This window comes from Humulus lupulus, chromosome 1 (assembly GCF_963169125.1).
Source record: "Humulus lupulus chromosome 1, drHumLupu1.1, whole genome shotgun sequence".
NCBI lineage: Eukaryota > Viridiplantae > Streptophyta > Magnoliopsida > Rosales > Cannabaceae > Humulus > Humulus lupulus.
The window spans coordinates 21,535,554-21,557,411 of NC_084793.1; the positions used below are offsets into that span (position 1 = coordinate 21,535,554).

The 21,858-nt window shown below is 41.0% G+C and overlaps 1 protein-coding gene across 1 annotated transcript; it reads right to left on the reverse strand.

Annotated features, from left to right (window-relative positions):
• Nucleotides 1-20,779: 20,779 nt before the first annotated feature.
• LOC133795339 (secreted RxLR effector protein 161-like) lies at nt 20,780-21,250 on the reverse strand. Its single transcript, XM_062232820.1, has 2 exons — nt 21,071-21,250; nt 20,780-20,956 (listed from the first exon to the last, which is right to left on the reverse strand). The coding sequence occupies exons 1-2, from the start codon at nt 21,248-21,250 to the stop codon at nt 20,780-20,782; spliced, it is 357 nt and encodes a 118-aa protein (XP_062088804.1).
• Nucleotides 21,251-21,858: the final 608 nt, after the last annotated feature.

Consider the following 21,858-nt stretch of genomic DNA (forward strand, 5'->3'; position numbering starts at 1 on the left):
AGCGGCCTGGTGGAGTGCCCACTATAGGAGGCCTTGAAATAGTCTTGCTCCTTTTTTATTTTTTATTTTGTAACGTCATCACCAGTGCTACTTTTCTGTTAGTAACCTTTGTACTATCTTGAGAACTTTCTCTTGCATCTTTTTTTTTTTTTTTAATGTATGAATACCTATGATGCTGCTGTTTATTTCTTGTTCTACTTCATTTGAGGCCCTTTTATGCCTGTATGACGGGGTTTGGTTGGTTCCCTTCTTTTATTTATCAGGCTGGAGGTCCTTTGGATCCCATGTGAGAGGGTTCATTGGGACCTCTTTTGGTGCCTCTTGGTGGCTTCTATAAGGATATTTTGACCCCTTGGGTCTTAGCTATCCTTTTATGTTTTTCTTGCGCGCGCTTATTATTTCTTTGCGAGAAGCGTCCTTCTCGTCATTTTGCATAGTACTATTTCTACAAGGGTCTCTTTTGGGACCCTTTTTTGCTAGACGGCTTGGTGGCCGCTCTAGACTTATTAGTGTTGTCACTATATATATATTTTTCTTTCGTAAGGCCTTTTGGCCTCCTTGATGTTCACAAGGGTAGCTAATCCTTGTAAACTCAGGGGAGGCCTTGCAAGGTCTTTTTACTACTTTCTGTGTTTAGGGACTTCGTCTAGGGCCCCGACATAAGGGATCCTCCTAATGCATAGGGGGTCGTTTTTAGGCTATTCCTAGTTGAGGGCCCTTTTCAAGATCCCTTATCAGAGGGTCTTTTTTTTTTTAGGAGCCTCTTTTTTAGGGGGGCGAGGGGTCCTTTCCAAGATCCTCCGTTAGAGGGCCCTTTTTAGGTTCCCTTTGCCAGCTGTGTTATCGCCCCTTGTCCTGCCCCCCGAGTGTTTGGTGGAATTTATTTCGGCGGACACTTTGGCTGATGCCTGAGTATTGAAGAAAAAATAACACACGGAGTGGCTAACAGTTTTACTTATAATATGTGGTTTCATTCATCATATTCGTAACATAATAGTTTCATACACTTAGCTGCAACGGTACACAGGTGGTTTTCATATGAAGCAAAACATAAAAAGACTCACATCTACTTAGGAGGCTATCTAGGTAACCTCTTTGATTTCTTCCTATCCTATCAAGGCAGCGTGCCACACTTGTGCTTTTGCCCGTGGGCATGGGCGCCTTACTGGTAGTACTTCCTCAGGTGTTCTGCGTTCCAGGCCCGGGTATGATGGTGTCGTCCATGCGAGCCAGCTTGTAAGTGTTCGGGGGGATGCAATTAGCAATCTGGTAGGGCCCCTCCCAATTTGCCCCCAGCACTCCTGCACCTGGGTCTCGTGTGTTTTGGGAGCACCTTCCTCAGCACCAGGTCGCCGACTCTGAAAGTTCTCTCTCGCACCTCGAATTGTAGTACCTTGCGGCGCGTTGCTGGTATACCGCCACCCTCATTTGGGCTTTCTCTCTCTTTTCTCCAGCAGGTCTAAGCTTTCGGTCAGGGCTGCGTGGTTGGCTTCGTCTTCATACGTCTGTACCCTGTGGACGTGACTCGCATTTCGACTGGGAGCACAGCCTCGCACCCATAGGCCAAGGAGAATGGGGACTCCCCAGTTGTCGTGCGTGGGGTGGTTCTGTAAGCCCACAGCACATTTGGTAGCTCATCTGCCCAGGCTCCTTTCATCTTCTCCAGCTTTGTCTTTAGGTTCTTCTTTAGGACCCTGTTGATGGCCTCCACTTGCCCATTGGCCTGGGGGTGTACCACCGCGGAGAAGCTCCTCCTTATACCTCTTTCCTTACAGTATTCATCGAAGGCTCCTCCTTCGAATTGGGTACCATTGTCGGAAATAATCTTGTAGGATACCCCATACCGGCACACAATGAATTTGTTGACAAAAGAGGTGATGTGCTTAGCGGTTATCTTCACAAGGGGTTCCGCTTCTACCCACTTGGTGAAATAATCCACTGCCACCACCGCGTACTTCGCTCCACCTCTGCCTGTAGGAAGAGCGCCGATTAAGTCTATCCCCCAGATAGCAAAGGGCCAGGGGCTGGGCATGCTGGTCAGTTCGCTTGGGGGTCTTCGAGGGTAATTGGAGTGCCTCTGGCACTTGTCGCATTTCGTGGCAAAGTCCTGCGCGTCTTTCTCCATGGAAGGCCAGTAGTATCCTTGTCTTATGGCCTTCCTAGCCGTGGAGGGTCCACTTTCGTGGTTGCCGCACTCTCCCTCATGGATCTCTTGTAACACCTTCAATGCCTCCTCTTCTTCTACACACCGAGGAGAGGCATGGAGAATCCTCTTTTGTAAGGACCCCATCTATCAAGGCGTACCTTGCGGCCTTGTACACCAACCTCCGAGATTCGTTTTTATCGCAGGCAAGACTCCTTCCTCCAGGTACCTCTTGATTGGCTCGGTCCATGATTTCTTTGGAACGCTGATCATGTGCACATCTGCGCCTTCGATGCTGGGCTTTGGTAAGTACTCCACGGGTATCGATTCCAAGACATCACCATCCTTGTAGATGCCAGCTTTGCGAGTGCATCGGCATGGGTGTTCTTTTCTCTGGGGATTTGCTCTATAGTATATGCCTCCATTCGTCCCAGATAACCCTTCACCTTCTCTAAATATGCTGCCATCTTAGGCCCCCTTGCCTGGTACTCCCCCTTTATTTGGCATACCACCAATTGCGAGTCACTGAAAATATGAAGGTGCGTTACTTTCAACTCCTGGGCTAGACGCAGGCCAGCTAAGAGCGCCTCGTACTCCGCCTCATTATTGGAGGCCTCAAACCCAAATCGGATCGCGCAGTACATTCTGTGTCCTTCGGGTCCGGTCATCATGATGCCCGCTCCGATCCTCCTTCATTCGACGCCCCATCAACATGCAAACTCCACTCCTCTACACCTCCTAGTTCATCCTCCATAACAGACTGCTCCCCTCCATCACTCTGTCCTTCATTCGACTGATGGGTGAACTCTACTATAAAATCCGCCAGCCCTTGGGTGTAGACAATATCAAACTGACTTAGCTCAATCGACCATTTCATTAGTCTCCCTGAAGTCTCTGGCTTATGTAAGACTTGTCTCAAAGGACTATCTGTTAAGACATCAATTGTATGCGCATGGAAGTAAGGCTTCAACTTCCTCGACGCCACTACTAGCGCGTAGGCCAGTTTTTCGATCTCTGGATACTGGCTCTCCGCGTCCACCAGACGCTGCTGATATAGTATACGGGCTGTTGTTGCTTCTTCTCTCCCTTAACCAGGGCTGCGCTGATGGCGTGCTCAGACACTGCCAAGTACAGGTACAACTTCTCGCCCTTCTCTGGCTTGGCTAACAGGGGCGGCCTCCCCAGGTGCTCTTCAATCTGACAAACGCTTCCTCACATCTTTCATCCCAAGCGAACTTTTTGCTCCCTTTGAGGATGTCAAAGAATGGGAGGAATTTATCGGTGGACCTCGAGATGAACCTATTAAGGGCCGCCACCCTTCCTGTGAGGCATTGCACCTCCTTCTTGTTCTTTGGCGGGCTCATTTCTATGAGTGCCTTTATCTTGTCAGGATTGGCTTCGATGCCTCTGGAATTGACCATGAAACCCAAGAATTTTCCTGAGGACACCCCGAAAGTGCACTTGGCTGGGTTCAACTTCATCCGGTATTTCCTGAGCGTGTCGAACATCTCGCTAAGGTCTTTGTTGAGCTCTGCTGCTACTTTGGTTTTCACAAGCATGTCATCCACATATACCTCCATATTCCTTCCTATCTGATTGGGGAACATTTTATTCACCAGCCTTTGATAGGTGGCTCCCGCGTTCTTGAGCCCGAATGGCATCACTTTGTAACAGTATAGCCCTTTGTCTGTAATGAATGACGTGTGCTCTTCATCTGCCGGGTTCATCGGGATTTGGTTGTATCCTGAGTAGGCGTCCATAAAACTTAGTAACTCATGCCCCGCTGTTGCATCTACTAATTGATCTATCCTGGGAAGTGGGAAGCTGTCCTTAGGACAAGCTTTATTCAAATTTGTGAAATCAACGCAAGTCCTCCACTTCCCGTTCGGCTTCGGCACGAGTACTGGGTTCGATACCCACACGGGGTAGAAGGACTCACGGATGAAACCGTTGGCCTTCAACTTATCAACCTCTTCCTTTAACGCTGCGTATCTTGTTGGATCTAGCGCCCGCCTTTTCTGCCTGACGGGCCTTGCTCCTGGGGAGATGTTCAGGTGGTGGCACATTACGCTGGGGTCTATGCCCACCATGTCCTCATGACTCCATGCAAATACGTCTAGATTATCCTTAAAAAATCTTATCAATGCCTCCTTCATGTCACCTTGTAGGCTTCTCCCTATCTTCAATTTCCTTAAGGGTTCTTCCGTCACCGTAGCCTCCTCTACTTCTTCTACCGGTTATACTCTTGCCTCATCTACGACCCGAGGGTCCAGCTCCTGCGGACCCCCTGTGGGCATGCTTATCACCTCATGTACCACCATGGCCATTGGCTCACGCGGCTTTGCAGGTGTGCGGAGTGAGGTGTTGTAGCACTCCCTCGCTTCTTTCTGTTCTCCTTTCATACTTGCGACTCCTCCTGGAGTCGGGAACTTGACAACCAAGTGGTATATTGAAGTTATGGCTTTCAATTCTCTCAGGGAGGGCCTCCCCAATACCGCGTTGAAAGCTGATGCACAATCCACTACGACAAAGTTAGACATGACTGTAGTCTGGCGGGGTTGCTCCCCCATGGTAAGCGTCAGTTCGATCATCCCAAGGGGTTGTACTGAATCCCCTGTGAATCCGTATAGGGACGACTGGCAGGGCTTCAGGTGACGCATACCCAATCCCATCTTTTCCAAAGCAGGGCGGTATAGGATATCCACTGAGCTCCCATTATCCACCAAGACTCGATGCACACGCATATTTGCCAACTGGACTGTCAGCACCAGCGGATCATTATGGGGGAAGTGCACCCCTCGTGCATCTTCCTCGGTGAATGTTATCGAGTCGTTTTCCCCTTTGAAACTCTTCGGGGGTCGTTGTTCTAAACTCATGACACAGGGAGGCGGACTTCGCCGAGCCACTCTCGCATATCTATCTCGTCCCTTCCTAGAATCTCCCCCAAATCCTGGGCCTCCAAATATGGTGCGGACCTCCCCCTGTATTTCTGGGGCTCGCTCCTGTGCCTGGGGCGCTGTGGGCTTGTTTTCTGGCCTTTGCCTTTCTCTTTTGACATAGCGGCCTAAGTGCCCCCGGCGGATAAGCTCCTCAATTTCCTCCTTCAAGTGGATACACTCTGCTGTGGTGTGTCCAATGTCCTTGTGGTATTGGCAGTATTTACTGGGGTCCCTCTTGGACCGATCCTTCCTCATTGGTGGGGGCTTCTTGAAGGGCACCCGATCTTCGTTGGTGACGTAAATATGCTCCCTGGTGTCAGTGAGGTTCGTATAATAAGTGTAGGCCGTTGGCCTATGATCACCCCCTCGCTTGGTCTTCCTCTGCTGGTCATCTCTCGGCCCCTCATACGTCCTCTTCTTCTTAGCTACATTCGGCCCATCGTTAATTAGGGGCTTTGCGTGGGGCTCCTCCTTTCCGGCCTTCAGGTTTGCGTGGCCATCCTCCACACGGATGTACTTCTGTGCTCTTTCATAGAAGTCATCCAAGTCGGTGACTTCCCTCTTTAGCATGTTGTCCCACAACTTGCTCCCTGGGAGCACCCCAGCAGTAATGGCCATTTTTAACTCCCAGCGCGTTACGCTCCCCACTTTTGCGGCCTCCATATTGAACCGATGAATGTAGCTTTTTAGGCTCTCCTTCTCCCCTTGCTTCACGTTGGCCAGACTGGTACCTGGCATTGTGTAGTCCCGCACGGCATGGTGCTGTTGGAGGAATTCATCAGAGAACTGTTTCCAGGACTTGATGGACCCTGGCCTTAGTCTTTTGAACCATTTATAGGCGGGTCCTTTCAGGGTAACAGCGAAGCAATGGCACCTGGCACCACTCCCGATTCCCCTTAGTTTCATCAGATCATTGAATGCATCCAGGTGGTATTTTGGATCGGTGTTCCCTTCGTAAGGGGTCATATTGGGCTCCTTAAAATTGGTGGGGAGTCGGATTGCCTGAATCTCTCGCACGAAGGGCGACTCATGATCGAAGTCTTCCTCAAAAGCCTGGCCACCCGACGCAGTGACAATCTTGCTCCGCAAGCTCCGCATCTCCGTGTCTAGGTCCTGCCTCCTTTTGCTGAGGGTGTCTCTCAGAGCGGACGGGCTAAGGTCTGCCTTTCCCTTGCCTTCGCGAGGCGCCACAGGGGGTGTGGTCCCTTTGCCCGCCCTTTTCTTATTGAGCTCCTCCCGCAAGTCTGGGGGTGTTCTTTTGGAGGTGACTTCGTCCTCGTGGCGAGGGGCAGCGTTGGTTCTCGGTGCTGGCTTCTGGGCCTGCTTAGGCGGTTCGGGGTGATCATTTGGCTTTGTGCGAGGGGTGTTGCTAGTTGAATGTCGGGTTCTCCCATCATCTACCAGCACTGTGGTCTCCACTCTATCCTTGCCCTTCTCCTTATCCTTAGGCAAGGTCACGCTAGACTTACCCTGCAATAGGCCGTTAAAGACCTCTTGCATGTTTTCTAAGGTGGTTTCTAATCTTTGGTTTTTGCGGTGGAGTTCACGTATCTCCTCTTCGTAAAACCGGGATTTTGAACTTGAGCTCACGGAGTGGACCCGGGGGTGTTTGTCATGCCTATGGGTAGAAGGACCCGGGTCTCACCGGCTGGAGTTCGATGCCTGCGGCGGTTTTGGAGGAGGGAACGCATCAGTGTTTGCCGGTGGTGCTCTTGGAGGTCTCCCTCCGAGTGGGGCGGCTGGCGATGAGGCCACTCTATCACCCCCGTGAACCTTAGGGTCTTGTGGGGGTTCTGCGTTTCTGGGCGGAGGAGCGTCCTTCATGGAGGCCCTCAGTTGGACTCCGTTCAGGTGAACTTCGACCTCCTGCGTCTCCCTTAGTCGCTTTGAGCGTCTCGGCATCTTCTTCTTGTCGGAAATAATGGTGGAACAGTAGCTTAAAACTAACGTTCCCACAGACGACGCCAAACTGTTGACGGTAAGAACTCGTCAACGAAGTTAAGTTGGAAAAATTATCGAATCAAGATCGCTAATTGGAAAACTGTAAAACTTGAACAAAAACTCAAGAACAATGATAAATCAACAATGGGGAATTTAGTCTTTCATTCGCACTTAAGCTTCTGCTACAGTAAAATTCCCAACCCCCTTTCAGGTGGCCTTGGAGTTCCTTTTATAGTAGGCTCTAATGGCCTCAGGTACATAGTGGTCCAGGGGACCAAGTGGTACATACGTACTGTACTAGGGGTGTGGCCTCAGAGGTTGTGGTTGTACATCCTATACAGGAGCAGGTGTCAGGAGGATGTCTCCACTACTCATCTGTACCCGTATCTGATGCATGGTGGCAGGCGTAGTGGCACAGGAGGTAGTGGTGTCGGTTCTGACCTATGGCCGTAGACGTATGGACCATGATCCTTGCTGGCACTGGTATCCGTACCTAGTACTTGGTCGTACAAATATGTCCCATTTGGCTCGTACTGGATCTCCTAAGCATAGGGACTTCGAGGTGTGAAAAAGGGGATCTTTGGCCCATACGCATCAAGTCATGGGGTGTCGACCTCCTGAGAAGATGGTGGGCTGGTGGACCTCCCGGGGCGTGTGCGCGTGGGACCTTGCGCGGCCCCGCGCATGGGGCGCCATTGACGGCCTCGCAGCCTCCCTCGGCCCCGCGCATGGGCATGGTGGGAGTGGCCCAAGGGCCTCGCGGAATGGGACGACCTCGCCATATGATGGCCTCGCCCATGTGATGGCCTCGCGGAATAGGGCGCCTCGCCCATATGGTGGCCTCGCGGAATAGGGCGCCTCGCCCATATGGTGACCTCGCGGAATAGGGCGCCTCGCCCATACGCCTCGCCCATATGATGGCCTCGCGGAGTAAGGCGCCTCGCCCATATGATGGCCTCGCGGAATAGGGCGCCTCGCCCATATGATGGCCTCGCGGAATAGGACGCCTCACCCATATGATGGCCTCGCCATATGATGGCCTCGCGGAATAGGACGCCTCGCCCATATGGTGGCCTTACATTTTCTCTTGATGAGATTATGAGCATCAACACCCAATAATTTTCAATTCTTTTCTTTTTATGCGGGTGTATCAGATTTGTTATGTAAATCTCCACTTAAACTATTTCAAATAGGACTGTTACAATATTAAACCTCTCTTACCCGAAGGCTTACAAAAAAAAAAAATATCAGTTACAGAAAAATAATACCACATGCTCTCTTTACAAAAATAGTTACAAACGAAATCAAGAAAGTCCTGCTCAGATCCTAACAGTTTTCTAACAGACTCAATCAAACTCTACAGATACATATGAGAATAAAGTTTCTTTAAAATTTTACCATATATATACTTGTAGCTAGCTCTAGTTGTAGAACGATTTTTCTTGAAGCACACCAGAGAAGATCTCAGAAGCAAGAAACCAGAGAAATAAGAGAGAGTTAGAGAGGTTTTTGTAAGAAAGAAAAGAGAGAAATACAAACATATTAAGAGAGTTTAAGAGTGGATTACCTTGTCGATTCTTCTGTGACTTGGAATCCATTGCTCAGTATAGTGAAGATTTGAGCTTACCTTCTGAGGAGCAGCTCAACGAGGATGTAACCCAATTTTTTGGGTGAACCTTGAAAAATTTCTAGTGTTTTCTTTTCTATTTCTTTTTCCCTATTCTCATTCGTTTTCTGAGATTGTATAACTCAATTGATCAGACTAATTTTCTGGGTTTGGGGATGAGATTGTGATTTGGGGATCGTTTGGGTTTCTTTGGGGTTTCTGTCTGCTAGGATTTGATTTTAGGCTGTTAGATCAATTTGTGTTTTGAGACTTGTTGAGTATTTTGTTACTGAAGGGTTCTAATACGTTGTCGTTTAAAAGTTTTGACTTGTAGTCAAAACAGGGGTGTGAAAGGCCATAAAGAACCTTAATATTACTGATTTGGGGTTTGTTGGTGTAGGGGCTTAATAGTAAATATCCTACAATGGTATCAGAGTCAGGTTGTGGCTAGAAGAAGCAACAAACATTCTTATCAGGGAGAAGGACAACACAATCAAGGCTGGAATGAGATAATCCAGCAGAACCTATTCAAGATCCTGAAGAAGTTCAAGAAGAATTTGTGGATATACCACTTATTGAACCTACTTATATCTATAATACTTTTCTTGATTTAGATTTAAATAATATGAGTAACTTTAAAGTTGATATTGATAATTTTGATGGCTCAGGTGATTACAGGATTTGGAGAAGGAAGATTAGATCCTTATTGGCACAACATAAATTACTAAGGGTCTTCGAGGATCCCATTGAGTGGCCTGAGAACACATCCAAGATTTAGCAAGAGGAATTTCTGGAAACAACAATTGGAATCACAATATTCAATCTTTCAGATGCCATCATTAGATTAGTTGACAAAGAGGAGACTCCAGCCAAGATTTGGAAGAAGCTAAAAGAACAATTTCAGCAAAAATCTCTAACTAACAAGATTTTTTTGAAGGAAAGAATTTTTGGCTTCAAGATGAGTCATTCAAGAACATTAGAACATAATCTTGATGATTTCTTAAGAGTGCACATTGAACTTGCAAACTCAGGAGAGAATGAGGCTTTGAGTGATGAGAATCAAGCCATTATAATTCTAAATTCACTACTGGAGTCTTATAAGGAAGTAAATAATGCTATCAAATATGGGAGAACTGAAATCACTTTAGATGAAGTCATTTCATCACTGAAATCTAAAGACTTGGAGATAAAATCAGAGAAAAATGGAGGTTCAAATAGAGAGTTGAACTTAAGCCGAGGGAGACTAAGTCATAGAAAACCATGGCATTCAAGAGGAAGAAGTCAAAGCAGAGGGTCATTCAAAAATCACAGCAACCATGACAGGGGAAGATCTCAATCAAAAGGACCAAATAATCAAAATGGATGTTATCATTGTGGTAAACCTGGACACTACAAAATGGACTGCTATTTCTGGAAAAAGAATAAGAATAATAGGCATGAAGGACAAGGAGAAGCTCAAAGTTCAGATCACCACTCATCAAAACATAAATCTGACTTTCAAAATGCTAACCTAAGTGATGGTTATGAAAGTGGGGAAGTTTATGTTGCTGCAACATCTTTCAAAGATGATTGGATACTAGACTCAGGTTGCACTTTTCATATGACTAATAACAAATCTTTATTGACTGGTTTCAGGGATTCAAACAAAGGGAAAGTGACACTAGGAAATGACCAATATTGCAAAATTGAAGGCTCTGGAACCGTGGCTTTCAAGATGTTTGATGATATCACTAGATCGCTAGCTGGGGTAAGGTATGTCCCTGAACTATCTAAAAATTTAATTTCACTAAGTGTGCTTGATGACTTGAAAATAGAAAGCAAAATAAAGGAAGGACATATAAAACTATGCAAAGGATTAATGGTCATTATGAAAGGCTTAAAGAAGGAAGGCTTGTACTACCTAGTTGGAGAACCTATTGCTAAATGCCACAATACAGTAGCTGAACCACCTGAAGACTCTAAGGCTATTTTATGGCATCAAAGGCTGGGACACATTAGTGAAAGAGGACTGCCAATTATAAGTAACCAGTAGCTACTAGGGAAAGATAAGGCGAGCAAAGTGGACTTTTATGAATCGTGTACTTGGAAAACACCGCACACTCAAATTCAAAACAAGTACTCTTAAAACTAAATCTATTTTGGAATATTTACATTCAGATTTGTGGGGTCCTGAGAAAACTAACACTTACGGGGGCAGTACCTATTTCATGTCTATTGTAGATGACTACTCTAGGAAGGTTTGGGTATTTTTACTTAGACACAAAAGTGAGGCTTTTGAGAGATTTAGGCAGTGGAAAACCTTAATAGAAAACCTCACAAACAAAAAAATTAAAACCTTACGAACAGATAATGGCCTAGAGTTTTGTAATAATGAATTTGACACATATTGTAAAGAGAATGGTATACAAAGACATGGAACTATTAGGTTAACTCCCCAACAAAATGGAGTGGCTGAAAGAATGAATAGAACTATTATGACAAGGCAAGATGCATGTTGTTTAATTTTGATTTGTCTAAAGGGTTTTGGGGATAAGCTGTTATGACAACTGCCTATTTAATAAATAGGTGCCCGTTTAGTGCTATAGAGTTTAATACTCTCGAAGAAAGGTGGTCGGGTAAACAACCAGATTTGTCAAACCTGAAAGTATTTGGTTGTGCAGCCTATGCACACCAAAGTGTTGGGAAATTAGAACCTAGGGTTGTCAAATGTATTTTTCTAGGTTATCCTGAAGGGGTTAAAGACTATAGATTATGGTTGAGAGAAAAATGGGGTTTTAAAACTATCATAAGTCGCGATGTCATTTTTAAAGAAAATGTATTTCCTTGTTTATCTAACATTAACCCTGCAGGTCCTCAAACTAGTACTAACCCTGCAGGAACTATATATTTAAATCCAGAAATTTCAGACCAAATAGAGGAACAAGCACAAGATATAAATCAGGTGGAACCGACTATTCACCAACCTGAACCAGATACGATTCAGGTGGAAATAAGAGAATAGAACCTGGGGAACCTCAACAAAATGAAAATCTGACAGATTATCAGTTGACTCGAGGCAGAGAGAAAACGGTTCCTAAGCCTAACTTGAAATACAGCTTCAACATATGGAATGAAGATCTAGCCTATGCTTTTATGAGTAACTTAGAAGCTGACCCAGAAGAACGACAAAGTTATGAAGAAGCTGTAAAGGGTGATAAGGTAGAAAATTGGGTACAAGCCATGAAGGATGAGATGAAGTCACTACAAAAGAACAAGACCTGGAAATTGGTACCTAAACCTAAAGGAAAGAGTATAATAGCCTGCAAATGGTTGTACAAACTAAAGGAAGGAAGAACCTATAAGGTACAAGGCGAGATTGGTTGCTAAAGGCATTACACAAAAAGAAGGAATAGACTTGTATGCCCTGAATATCAGCACGTACTTTGTTGAGGCAGCTCGGGCAAAGCAAACGAACGAAAAGCCACAACCAATACGCCACGTGTTCACCATTCATCCGTGGAAATTTGGTACAATCCCCTAAACAAATAGCTCGAGCTGATGAATCATTTAGCAGCTTATCACCTGGAACCATTGTATAAACATGGCACCAAAAGACACGAGCTAGCTTTAAATTAAGCTCGTGGTACATCAGAGGTCTAACATACCCCCGGATCTTTGTAAAGTTGACCACGCAATATAAACGTGCCTATAACAGACATCACATGTCTGTTTAATTCCTGAATTCCCGGATACGCAATTTAAACGTGCGTGATCAGACATCACGCACCTGATTAAGGCCATACGGCCCATTACCTTTTTTATCTGATTGATTAGACCGCACCCCTGTGTAAAATTTAGATGTTAATCATCAATGTCGCAGAAATAATGTGAAGAATCAAGAGATCACGGGATGACCCCAATACCTACCCAAAGATCATTCTCCTATAAATACCAGGATCCTGGGTAGTGCAAGGGGTTGGATTTTTTCTGTAATGCAACTACTCTATAAAAATAGCAAGAGAGAGAAACAGTAATAATATTGACTCGTGGACTAGGGGGATTTTAACTTCCGAACCACGTAAAAAGGAGTGATCATTTTTCTCTTCGTAGTTGGCTTCCAATATCCTTGAGTATTATCATTTTCTTATTACGATTTATCATTAAGCACTAATCCATCATAGTTATTCATATAATTCACTGTTGGCGAAAAACCGCGTCAACAAGACTATACAAAGATTTTTTCACCAGTGGTAAAATATAAGACTATTAGGATTATTCTCTCAATAGCTAATCAATTTAATATGGAAATAAATCAGATGGATGTGACCACTACTTTTCTACATGGGGAGTTAAAGGAAGACATCTATATGCAACAACCTAAGGGTTTTGAGGTCAAGAGGAAGGAAGATCATGTTTGCAAACTAATTAAGTCATTGTATGGACTTAAATAGTCACCTAGGCAATGGAACAAGAAATTTGATGCATTTATGATGAAGCTAGGATTCACTAGAAGCTACTATGACACCTACCTATACTTCAAAGGTACTAAGGTGAATGAGGTTATCTATTTACTACTGTACGTAGATGACATGTTGATCATTAGCAAAGAAAGGTCTCGGATAGAAGTGATGAAAGGCTTACTCAAGATAGAATTTGAGATGAAGGACCTAGGCATAGCTACAAAGATACTAGGGATCACTATAAAGATGGACAGAAGCAATGGAAGGTTGTGTTTGATTCAAGAGGATTACATTCACAAGATAATAGAGAAGTTTTCTATGAAGGGAGCTAAACCTTCTTCACAACCAATTACAAACCAGTATACCTTATCTAAGGAATAGTGCCCTAAGACTAAAACAGAAGAGGAAGAAAGAGGAAGAAATGAGCAAGGTACCCTATTGTAATGTTGTAGGTTCTATAATGTACCTAATGGTCTGTACAAGACCAGACCTAGCCTATGCTATTAGTATCCTTAGTAAGTATATGTCTAATCCTGGGAGAATTCACTGGCTAGCTATGAAGTGGTTAATCAGATATCTAATTGGATCTACTAAGGTGGGATTAATCTACAAACAGCAACAAGCAAGTACTACAATAGAGGGATACAGTGATTATGACTATGCAGGGGATAGGGACAGCTGAAAGTCTACATCTGCCTATATGTTCTTAATGGGAGGAAACTGTGTTAGCTGGAAAGTTCAACTACAACCTGCTGTGGCACTATCAACTACAGAATCAGAATACATAGCAACTACTGAAGCAATAAAGGAAGCTATTTGGATAAAGGGCCTAATGGAAGAAATTAAACTACTTAATGGTATACCTACTGTCTACTCAGATAGCCAAAATTGTGTTCATCTATGCAAGAATCCTATGTTTCATGACAGAACTAAACACATAGAGATAAAATACCACTTCATCAGAGACAAGGTGACACAAGGTCACATTATCATAGACAAAGTGCCTACAGAAGACAACCCATCCAATTTGGGAACTAAAGTGGTAACCCTAACTAAATTTAAGCATTGCTTAAGTTTACTAGGGATTGACACAGGATGGTGAAACTACAAGAATAGAGCTAAGGCCCTCAGATGGATAACACAAATTATATATAACAGCTCAAGTGGAGATTCAGGTGGAAATTGTTGTGTAAATCTCCACTTAAACTGTTTCAAATAGGATTGTTACAATATTAAACCTCTCTTACCCGAAGGCTTACAAAAAAAAAAAAAAATCAGTTACAGAAAAATAATACCACATGCTCTCTTTACAAAAACAGTTACAAACGAAATAAAGAAAGTCCAACTTAGATCCTAATAGTTTTCTAACAAACTCAATCAAACTCTACATATACATATGAGAAGAAAGTTTCTTTAAAATTTTACCCTATATATACCTGTAGCTAGCTCCAACTGTAGAGCAATTTTTCTTGAAGCAGACCAGAGAAGATCTCAGAAGCAAGAAACCAGAGAAATAAGAGAGAGTTAGAGAGGTTTTCGTTAGAAAGAAAAGAGAGAAATACAAATATATTCAGAGAGTTTAAGAGTGGATTACCTTGTCGATGCTTCTGTGACTTGGAATCCATTGCTGAAACCTTGTAACACCATCGGTATAGTGAAGATCTGAGCTTACCATCTGAGGAGCAGCTCAACGAGGATGTAACCCAGTTTTTTGGGTGAACCTCGAAATTTTTTTGGTGTTTTCTTTTCTATTTCTTTTTCCCTATTCTCATTCGTTTTCTGATATTGTATAACTCAATTGATCAGATTACTTTTCTGGGTTTGGGGATGAGATTATGATTTGGGGATCGTTTGGGTTGGGTTTCTGTCTGCTAGGGTTTGATTTTAGGCTGTTAGATCAATTTGTGTTTTGAGACTTGTTGAGTATTTTGTTACTCAAGGGTTCTAATACGTTGTCGTTTAAAAGTTTTGACTTGTAGTCAAAACAAGGGTGTGAAAGGTCATAAAGAACCTTAATATTACTGATTTGGGGTTTGTTGGTGTAGGGGCTTAATAGTAAATATCCTATAAGATTATTTTGAATCATGTTTTCGGCATCATAAAAAATTGGACTATAGTTTCTCTACATGCCGAAAACATATTTGTCCTTACCAATAAAGGAAAAAATGATACCCCTACTTATATATAAATATATTATGAAGGGTATGTATCCATTTGGTATCTTGTGTTTGATTGAAATATATACTTTGTATTAGGGGTGGCAATTCGTGTAAACGTGTCAGATTCGTGTCGACACGATTATGACACGACACGATTAAGGTCAACACGAACACGACACGATTATTAAACGTGTCAAAAATATGAACACGAACACGACACGATTATTAAACGGGTCAACACGACACGAACACGATAACACGATTATGACACGATTAATCATAATTATACGAAAAAAATCAGAAAACCTATGTAAAGTATTCGTGTTATCGTGTCTGACACGATTATGACACGACACGATTATTAAATGGGTCGACACGATTATGACACGACACGATTAAGGTAAACACGAACACGACACGATTATTAAACGTGTCAAAAACTCAAACACGAACACGACACGATTATTAAACGTGTCGTGTTCGTGTTTACCTTAATCGTGTCGTGTCGTGTCGTGTCATCGTGTCGTGACCCAAATTGCCACCCCTACTTTGTATCATATGTTTTCAATAATACTCATCTAGTACCTTATGATTTAAAATCGTACATATTTGATACTCTATACTCAAATTTGAACGATAATATGTACGATAAAATTTTATCAATATGACCAAATTGTTATCAGTTTTATGTAATTAAGTAATTGAATTCGAATTTGAAACTTATATAATTAAAGGAAATTTGGTCATATTGATCAAAATTGAGTTTAGGATACTAAATATGTATGATTTCAAATTACACGGTACCTGATGAGTATTATTGAAAACATAAATTACCAAGTATATATTTCGATATAACACATGCTACCAAATAAGTATTAATTCATTGTTGATCAATCTTCTAACGGCAATTATGCATTAAACAAAATTTTGAATTATATAGGTCTAAATTATCTTACTTCTAATTTGTACTTTATTCAAAAGAATAAACAAGTCATTGAACAGGAAAGTATATATAAAATTATATATTAAATTTAATTATTTATTTTGTATGCAGATTGGTTAGATCTGCCCAAACATCACCTAGACCAAATTTTGGAGAAGACATCATTTAATATAACTTGTAGTTCATTTTTACATTTAGCCACTAAATTTTTACATTTTGCGAGTATTTGTAGTTCATGGTACCGGGTAGCCAAGGAATAACTTGAAAAATACCTATTTTTAAGATTAATTAATCAAAAATAGCCACTAAATATATTTAGTTTAATATTACTCATTTTTATAATCACATTTTTCATAATATCACTTGAAAAGTATACTGTATTGTGAGTGTTTGACTAGAAAAAATGCATAATAGGAATAGTAACAAAAATACTGGGTATAAATAGAAAAAGTTTCAAAATATGGCTATAAATGAAAGAGTGTCACTTAAAATGGGTACACTACTTAATTTTTACGGTATAGCCAAAAATAACGAAAATAATAAACAAATCCAAGGTATGCGCAGGGGCGGCCCTTAAGCATTCGGGCTCCAAGAAATTTTTGGTATTTTTGTAAATTTTTGAGATATTTTGTATAAAAAATAATTAGTATTTTTTAAAATATTGGGAGATTTTTAAGTGGGACTCTAGCACATGCCTGACCACATATGCCTAAAGTCGGCCCTGGGTAGTCCTTCCTCGTACTGATCACAAAATTATATATGGACTGTATATAATGTTTTATAAAATAAAATCTCCCAAGACAAAATTGAACTCCCTTCTAAATCTCATTTTTGTGGCACTTCAGAAGGATAATTAGCATGCATAAATTTAAAGAATAGAATCACACCTCACAAGCTAACTATCAACTTATTACGACGGTGTAGGTTCCTCAATTAAAAACTTATTTTTTGTTTATAAAACCTACAATTTTATTTTAAAAAACAAGTAGGGTGTTTGACATGTTTTTTAGAAAACAATTTTTAAAAACAAAGTTACAAAAATAGAAAATTTTGAGAACAACAAAAAATTATTTTTAGTTGTTCTCAATTTTTTTCTCACATAATTTTTTTAATTATTATTATCTCACATTATTTTCCCTCTTATTAATTTATCTATCATCACTTTTGATCTCCGTATTGTTTCTCTCATCACTTATTTTCTCATTATTTTTTTTCTCATCACTTCCTATATCCTCATTTTATCTCTCCTCATTTTTTCTGTCTCACCATTTTCTCTCTAATCACTTTCTCTCTTCTCAATTTTTTTTCCTCAAAATTTTTCTCCTTATTTTTCATCATGTTTCTTTCACATTACTTTATCTCATTATTTATTACAAACTTTTAAAAGATTTTTATTTTTGTAAATATATTTATTAGTTTTTTATTTAAGATTTAAAAAAAAAAACTAAAAAATTAACTTTAGAAAACATTAACCAAACACATGTTGTTTTTTGAAAACCACAAAAACTGTTTTCTGTTCTCATTTCTGAAAACACAATTTTGAAAACAAAAAGCAGAACACAATGCCTAACAGACCCTAAGTTTCCTCGTTTTATTCACTCTTTCAAAAGATGATATACATTGTGCACCTTACTATGTTCTTAAAGTTGTTATCTCTTCTGTTGAGCCAAATAATCTAAAGAGTTAGTTTACATTAGAACTGGTCATGAAAATATGGCAAGGACCTTTATTAGAGGTGTGCAGTTTGATGATGTTATTCCTTACAAGGATAAATTTTATGGCATAACAAGTCAAGATGAACTTGTTTGTCTCGATCGTACATATTCTAAAGAAGAAGAAGAAGAAGAAAATGATGATGATGATGATGAAGAAGAAGATTATGAAGATTATGATGAGGAAGATGATGTAGTAGCAAATGAAGTTTGTGCCAAACATTATTTGGTAGAATGTGGTGGAGAACTTTTAAAGATTCAAAGGTACTTGGGCTTCTCATATACATCGTCATGATAAATCACGTACATTTAGGTTCAAAGTGTTTTAAATTAAGTAGTGATGATGATGGATGGAGATGGAAAAGTTAGGCGATGATTTTGCTCCGTTTTTGGGTGATCATATCTCTATATCAGCCTTGGCTTCAAATTTTGATGGATGTAAAGGAAATCTATTCTATTTCAGTCAGGACGAGATTGTTGATTTTCTTAACTACTATGATAATTCAAACATGGGCATTTATGATTTTGAGAGTGGAACACACACAAGGCACTTCACTAAAGATTCTACAATTCTTCTCAAGTTCAAAGAGTTCAGAAAGGAAACCTTTTGGATGTTACCCACACTTCATTTGTCTTAAGATGTTTGTTTTCATTTTTTTTTTCTTTCAATATTTCAAAGTGTTCATTTGTTTGATTTATTTTCGTATATATTTTTTACATTTTTTTTAAAAAGTACTTCATTTACATATGTTATATTATTTTCTTAATATAATGTTCAGATTAAATAAATATGATAAATGGTGTCACATGTTGTAACATACAAATGAGAGTTACAACATTTGTGTAGGGATATTACTTATCTGCCTCTACACTAACAATCAGATTTGTTAGATTCACAAGGTCAATTATGAACTTTTAATCTTTATGTAGATCTCTACGTGTATGGACCAAGATTAGCCACACACATATCCAAACAATAAGAAAACTTTACCTAGATTTATTCTCTAACTTTTCTTTTCTTGCAGTGATGAACAACCTTCGATAAACACTACAACTTCAGAAGAAAAATTAGGGCTCCAAAGTAAAAAACAATGGAAGATAAAAAATCAGATAAAGATTATGAGGGAGAAGAAAAACAAACACAATATTTATAGAGGTTCACCCTAAAAACAAGGGCTACTTTCTCTTAGAGCTCGTGTAACGCCCCACATCACTATGGCTGCGTCCTGGAATGACGACTAGCCCTACAAACCAACATGAGTCTTTCCAGCGTGTTTTGTCCTCACTTGCACGCTTCATGGGAAAACTTCCCAAGAGGTCACCCATCATGAGACTACTCTAGGTCAAGCACACTTAACTTTGGAGTTCTCAAGTGATAGGCTACCGAAAAAAAGATGCATCTTGTTGGCATAGGTAGTACCCATCAATCAATTTAAGCCCTCTTCAACTGTGTAGTCCCATACCTATACAATCTTAGAATCATCACACTTGACCTTCCTAAGGCGGTGTGGGATTGCACAACTTTACCCAGTCTTTCCCCTTATGGATCACAAGATACTGACTGTCACAATCACCCCCCCCCCCTTAGGGGTCCGACGCCCCTGTCTGCCACACTTCCAGCTGGGTCAAGGCTCTGATACCATTTGTAACGCCCCACGTCACTATGGTTGCTTCCTGGAATGACGACTGGCCCTGCAAACCAACACAAGTCTTTCTAGCGTGCTTTGTCCTCACTCACATGCTTCATGAGAAAACTTCCCAGGAGGTCACCTATCATGAGACTACTCCAGGTCAAGCACACTTAACTTTGGAGTTCTCAAGTGATGGGCTACCGAAAACAACATGCATCTTTTTTTCGGTAGCCCAGAACTTGAGAACTCCAAAGTTAAGCGTGCTTGACCTGTAGGAATCTCATGATGGGTGACCTCCTGGGAAGTTTTCCCAGGAAGCGTGCAAGTGAGGACAAAGCACGCTGGAAAGACTCATGTTGGTTTGCAGGGACAGTCGTCATTCTAGGAAGCAGCCATAGTGATGTGGTACATTACAGCTCGCCTCAGAGTAAGCTCTTTATGCACTATATGGAAATCATATTACAACATCAATGGAGGAGTCCTTGTCAACAAGCTTCGACAGGTAAACCTCTTCTCTTCCTCTCATACAAGTATTTTCTCTCTCTTTCTGTATTTTTCTTACAAAATTTCTTTCAAATCTGTCTAATCTCTAACTATCTCTCTTTTATTGTTCTCACACTCAAACAAAGAGGAAAACCTTCTCTCTCACTGGTTTACACGAAGATAGAGCTAGAACTCTCTATCTCTAAGGTATTTCTTTTTCGATATGTCTGTAAACCTTTTCTAAGTAGTATATATAGAGTATGAATTTGTTTGAGTTGTGGTTAAGTCAGTTAAAGATCTGTAAAGAATGTTGTTGCTAATATGTATAAGTTGTAATTGATTTATGTTTATCTTCTTGTTTCTGTTTTACTTGTACAACTCATAAGGGAATTTAATCCACAATTTCCACCTAAATTTCCTTATGAGCTAATAAAAATAGTGCATCCTTCTCTAAGGGTCCTAACTCAGTGAGATAATGGATTATCCTCCATTATCTATCCCTAACAAGTTCATGTAGTGATTGAACTTGGTTAGGGTTACCACTTTTGTTCCCATGTCAGCTGGGTTGTCTTACGTAGGAACCTTTTCTATGTGAACCTTCCATTGAGTAACTTTGTCTCTTATGAAGTGATATTTGATCTCAACATGTTTAGTTCTGTCATGGAATACAGGGTTCTTACATAGGTGTATGCAGCTTTGACTATCTGAGTAAATTGTAGGAGTCCCTTTAAGTAGCTTTAGTTCCTCCATTAAGCCTCTTATCCATATGTTCTCTCTAATAGCTTATGTAGTAGCAACATATTCTGATTCGATAGTTGAAAGAGCAACCACTGACTGTAATTGTACTTTCCAGCTAACACAATTTCCCCCTATTAAGAAAAAATAAGCTGAGGTAGATCTCCTACTGTCTCTGTCGCCAACGTAGTCTGCATCACAATAGCCTTCAATTGTAGTCCTTGCCTGTTGAATTTTATATACCAAACCAACTTTAGTTGACCCAACCAAATATCTGAATAGCCATTTCATAGCTTGCTAGTGTTCTTTTCCAGCGTTAGATATGTATTTACTTAGCACACTTATTGCATATGCAATGTTAGGTCTAGTGCACAGCATTAGATACATAATATAGCCTACTGCATTTGCATAAGGAACCTTGCTCATATAATCCCGATCTTCTTCATTCTTAGGGCACTGTTCTTTTGAAAGTTGATGCTGATTTGTTATAGGCTGCTTTGTTAACTTAACGTCCTTCATTGAGAACCTCTCAATGATTTTGTGAATATAGTCTTCCTAGTTCAGCATCAGCTTTCCTTTTCCTCTGTCTCTTGATATGGTGATCCCTAATATCTTGGTAGCTATCCCAAGATCCTTCATCTCAAATTCAGATTTAAGTAAACCTTTTACCATGTTAACTTTAGACCTTTCTTTGCTAATAATTAGCATATCATCTACATGCATCAGTAAGTAGATGACCTCACTAATTTGAGTCCCTTTAAAATATAAGCAATTATCAAAATAACTTCTTGTGAACCCCTATTTTGTCATAAAGGCATCAAATCTCTTGTTCCATTGCCTAGGAGACTGTTTAAGTCCATACAACGACTTCATTAGCTTGCAAACTAGATCCCCTGTCCCTTTAAATTCGAATACTTTAGATTATTCCATGTAGATGTCTTCTTCAAGTTCTCCATGTAAAAATTCTGTAGTAACATCCATTTGGTCTATCCCCATGTTAAACTGAGTTGCTAGAGACAATATAATCCTTATAGTCTTATATTTTACCACTGGTGAAAATATTTCTGTATAGTCAATCCCTTCCTTCTGTGTAAATCTCTTTGCCACTAATCTTGCTTTAAATCTCA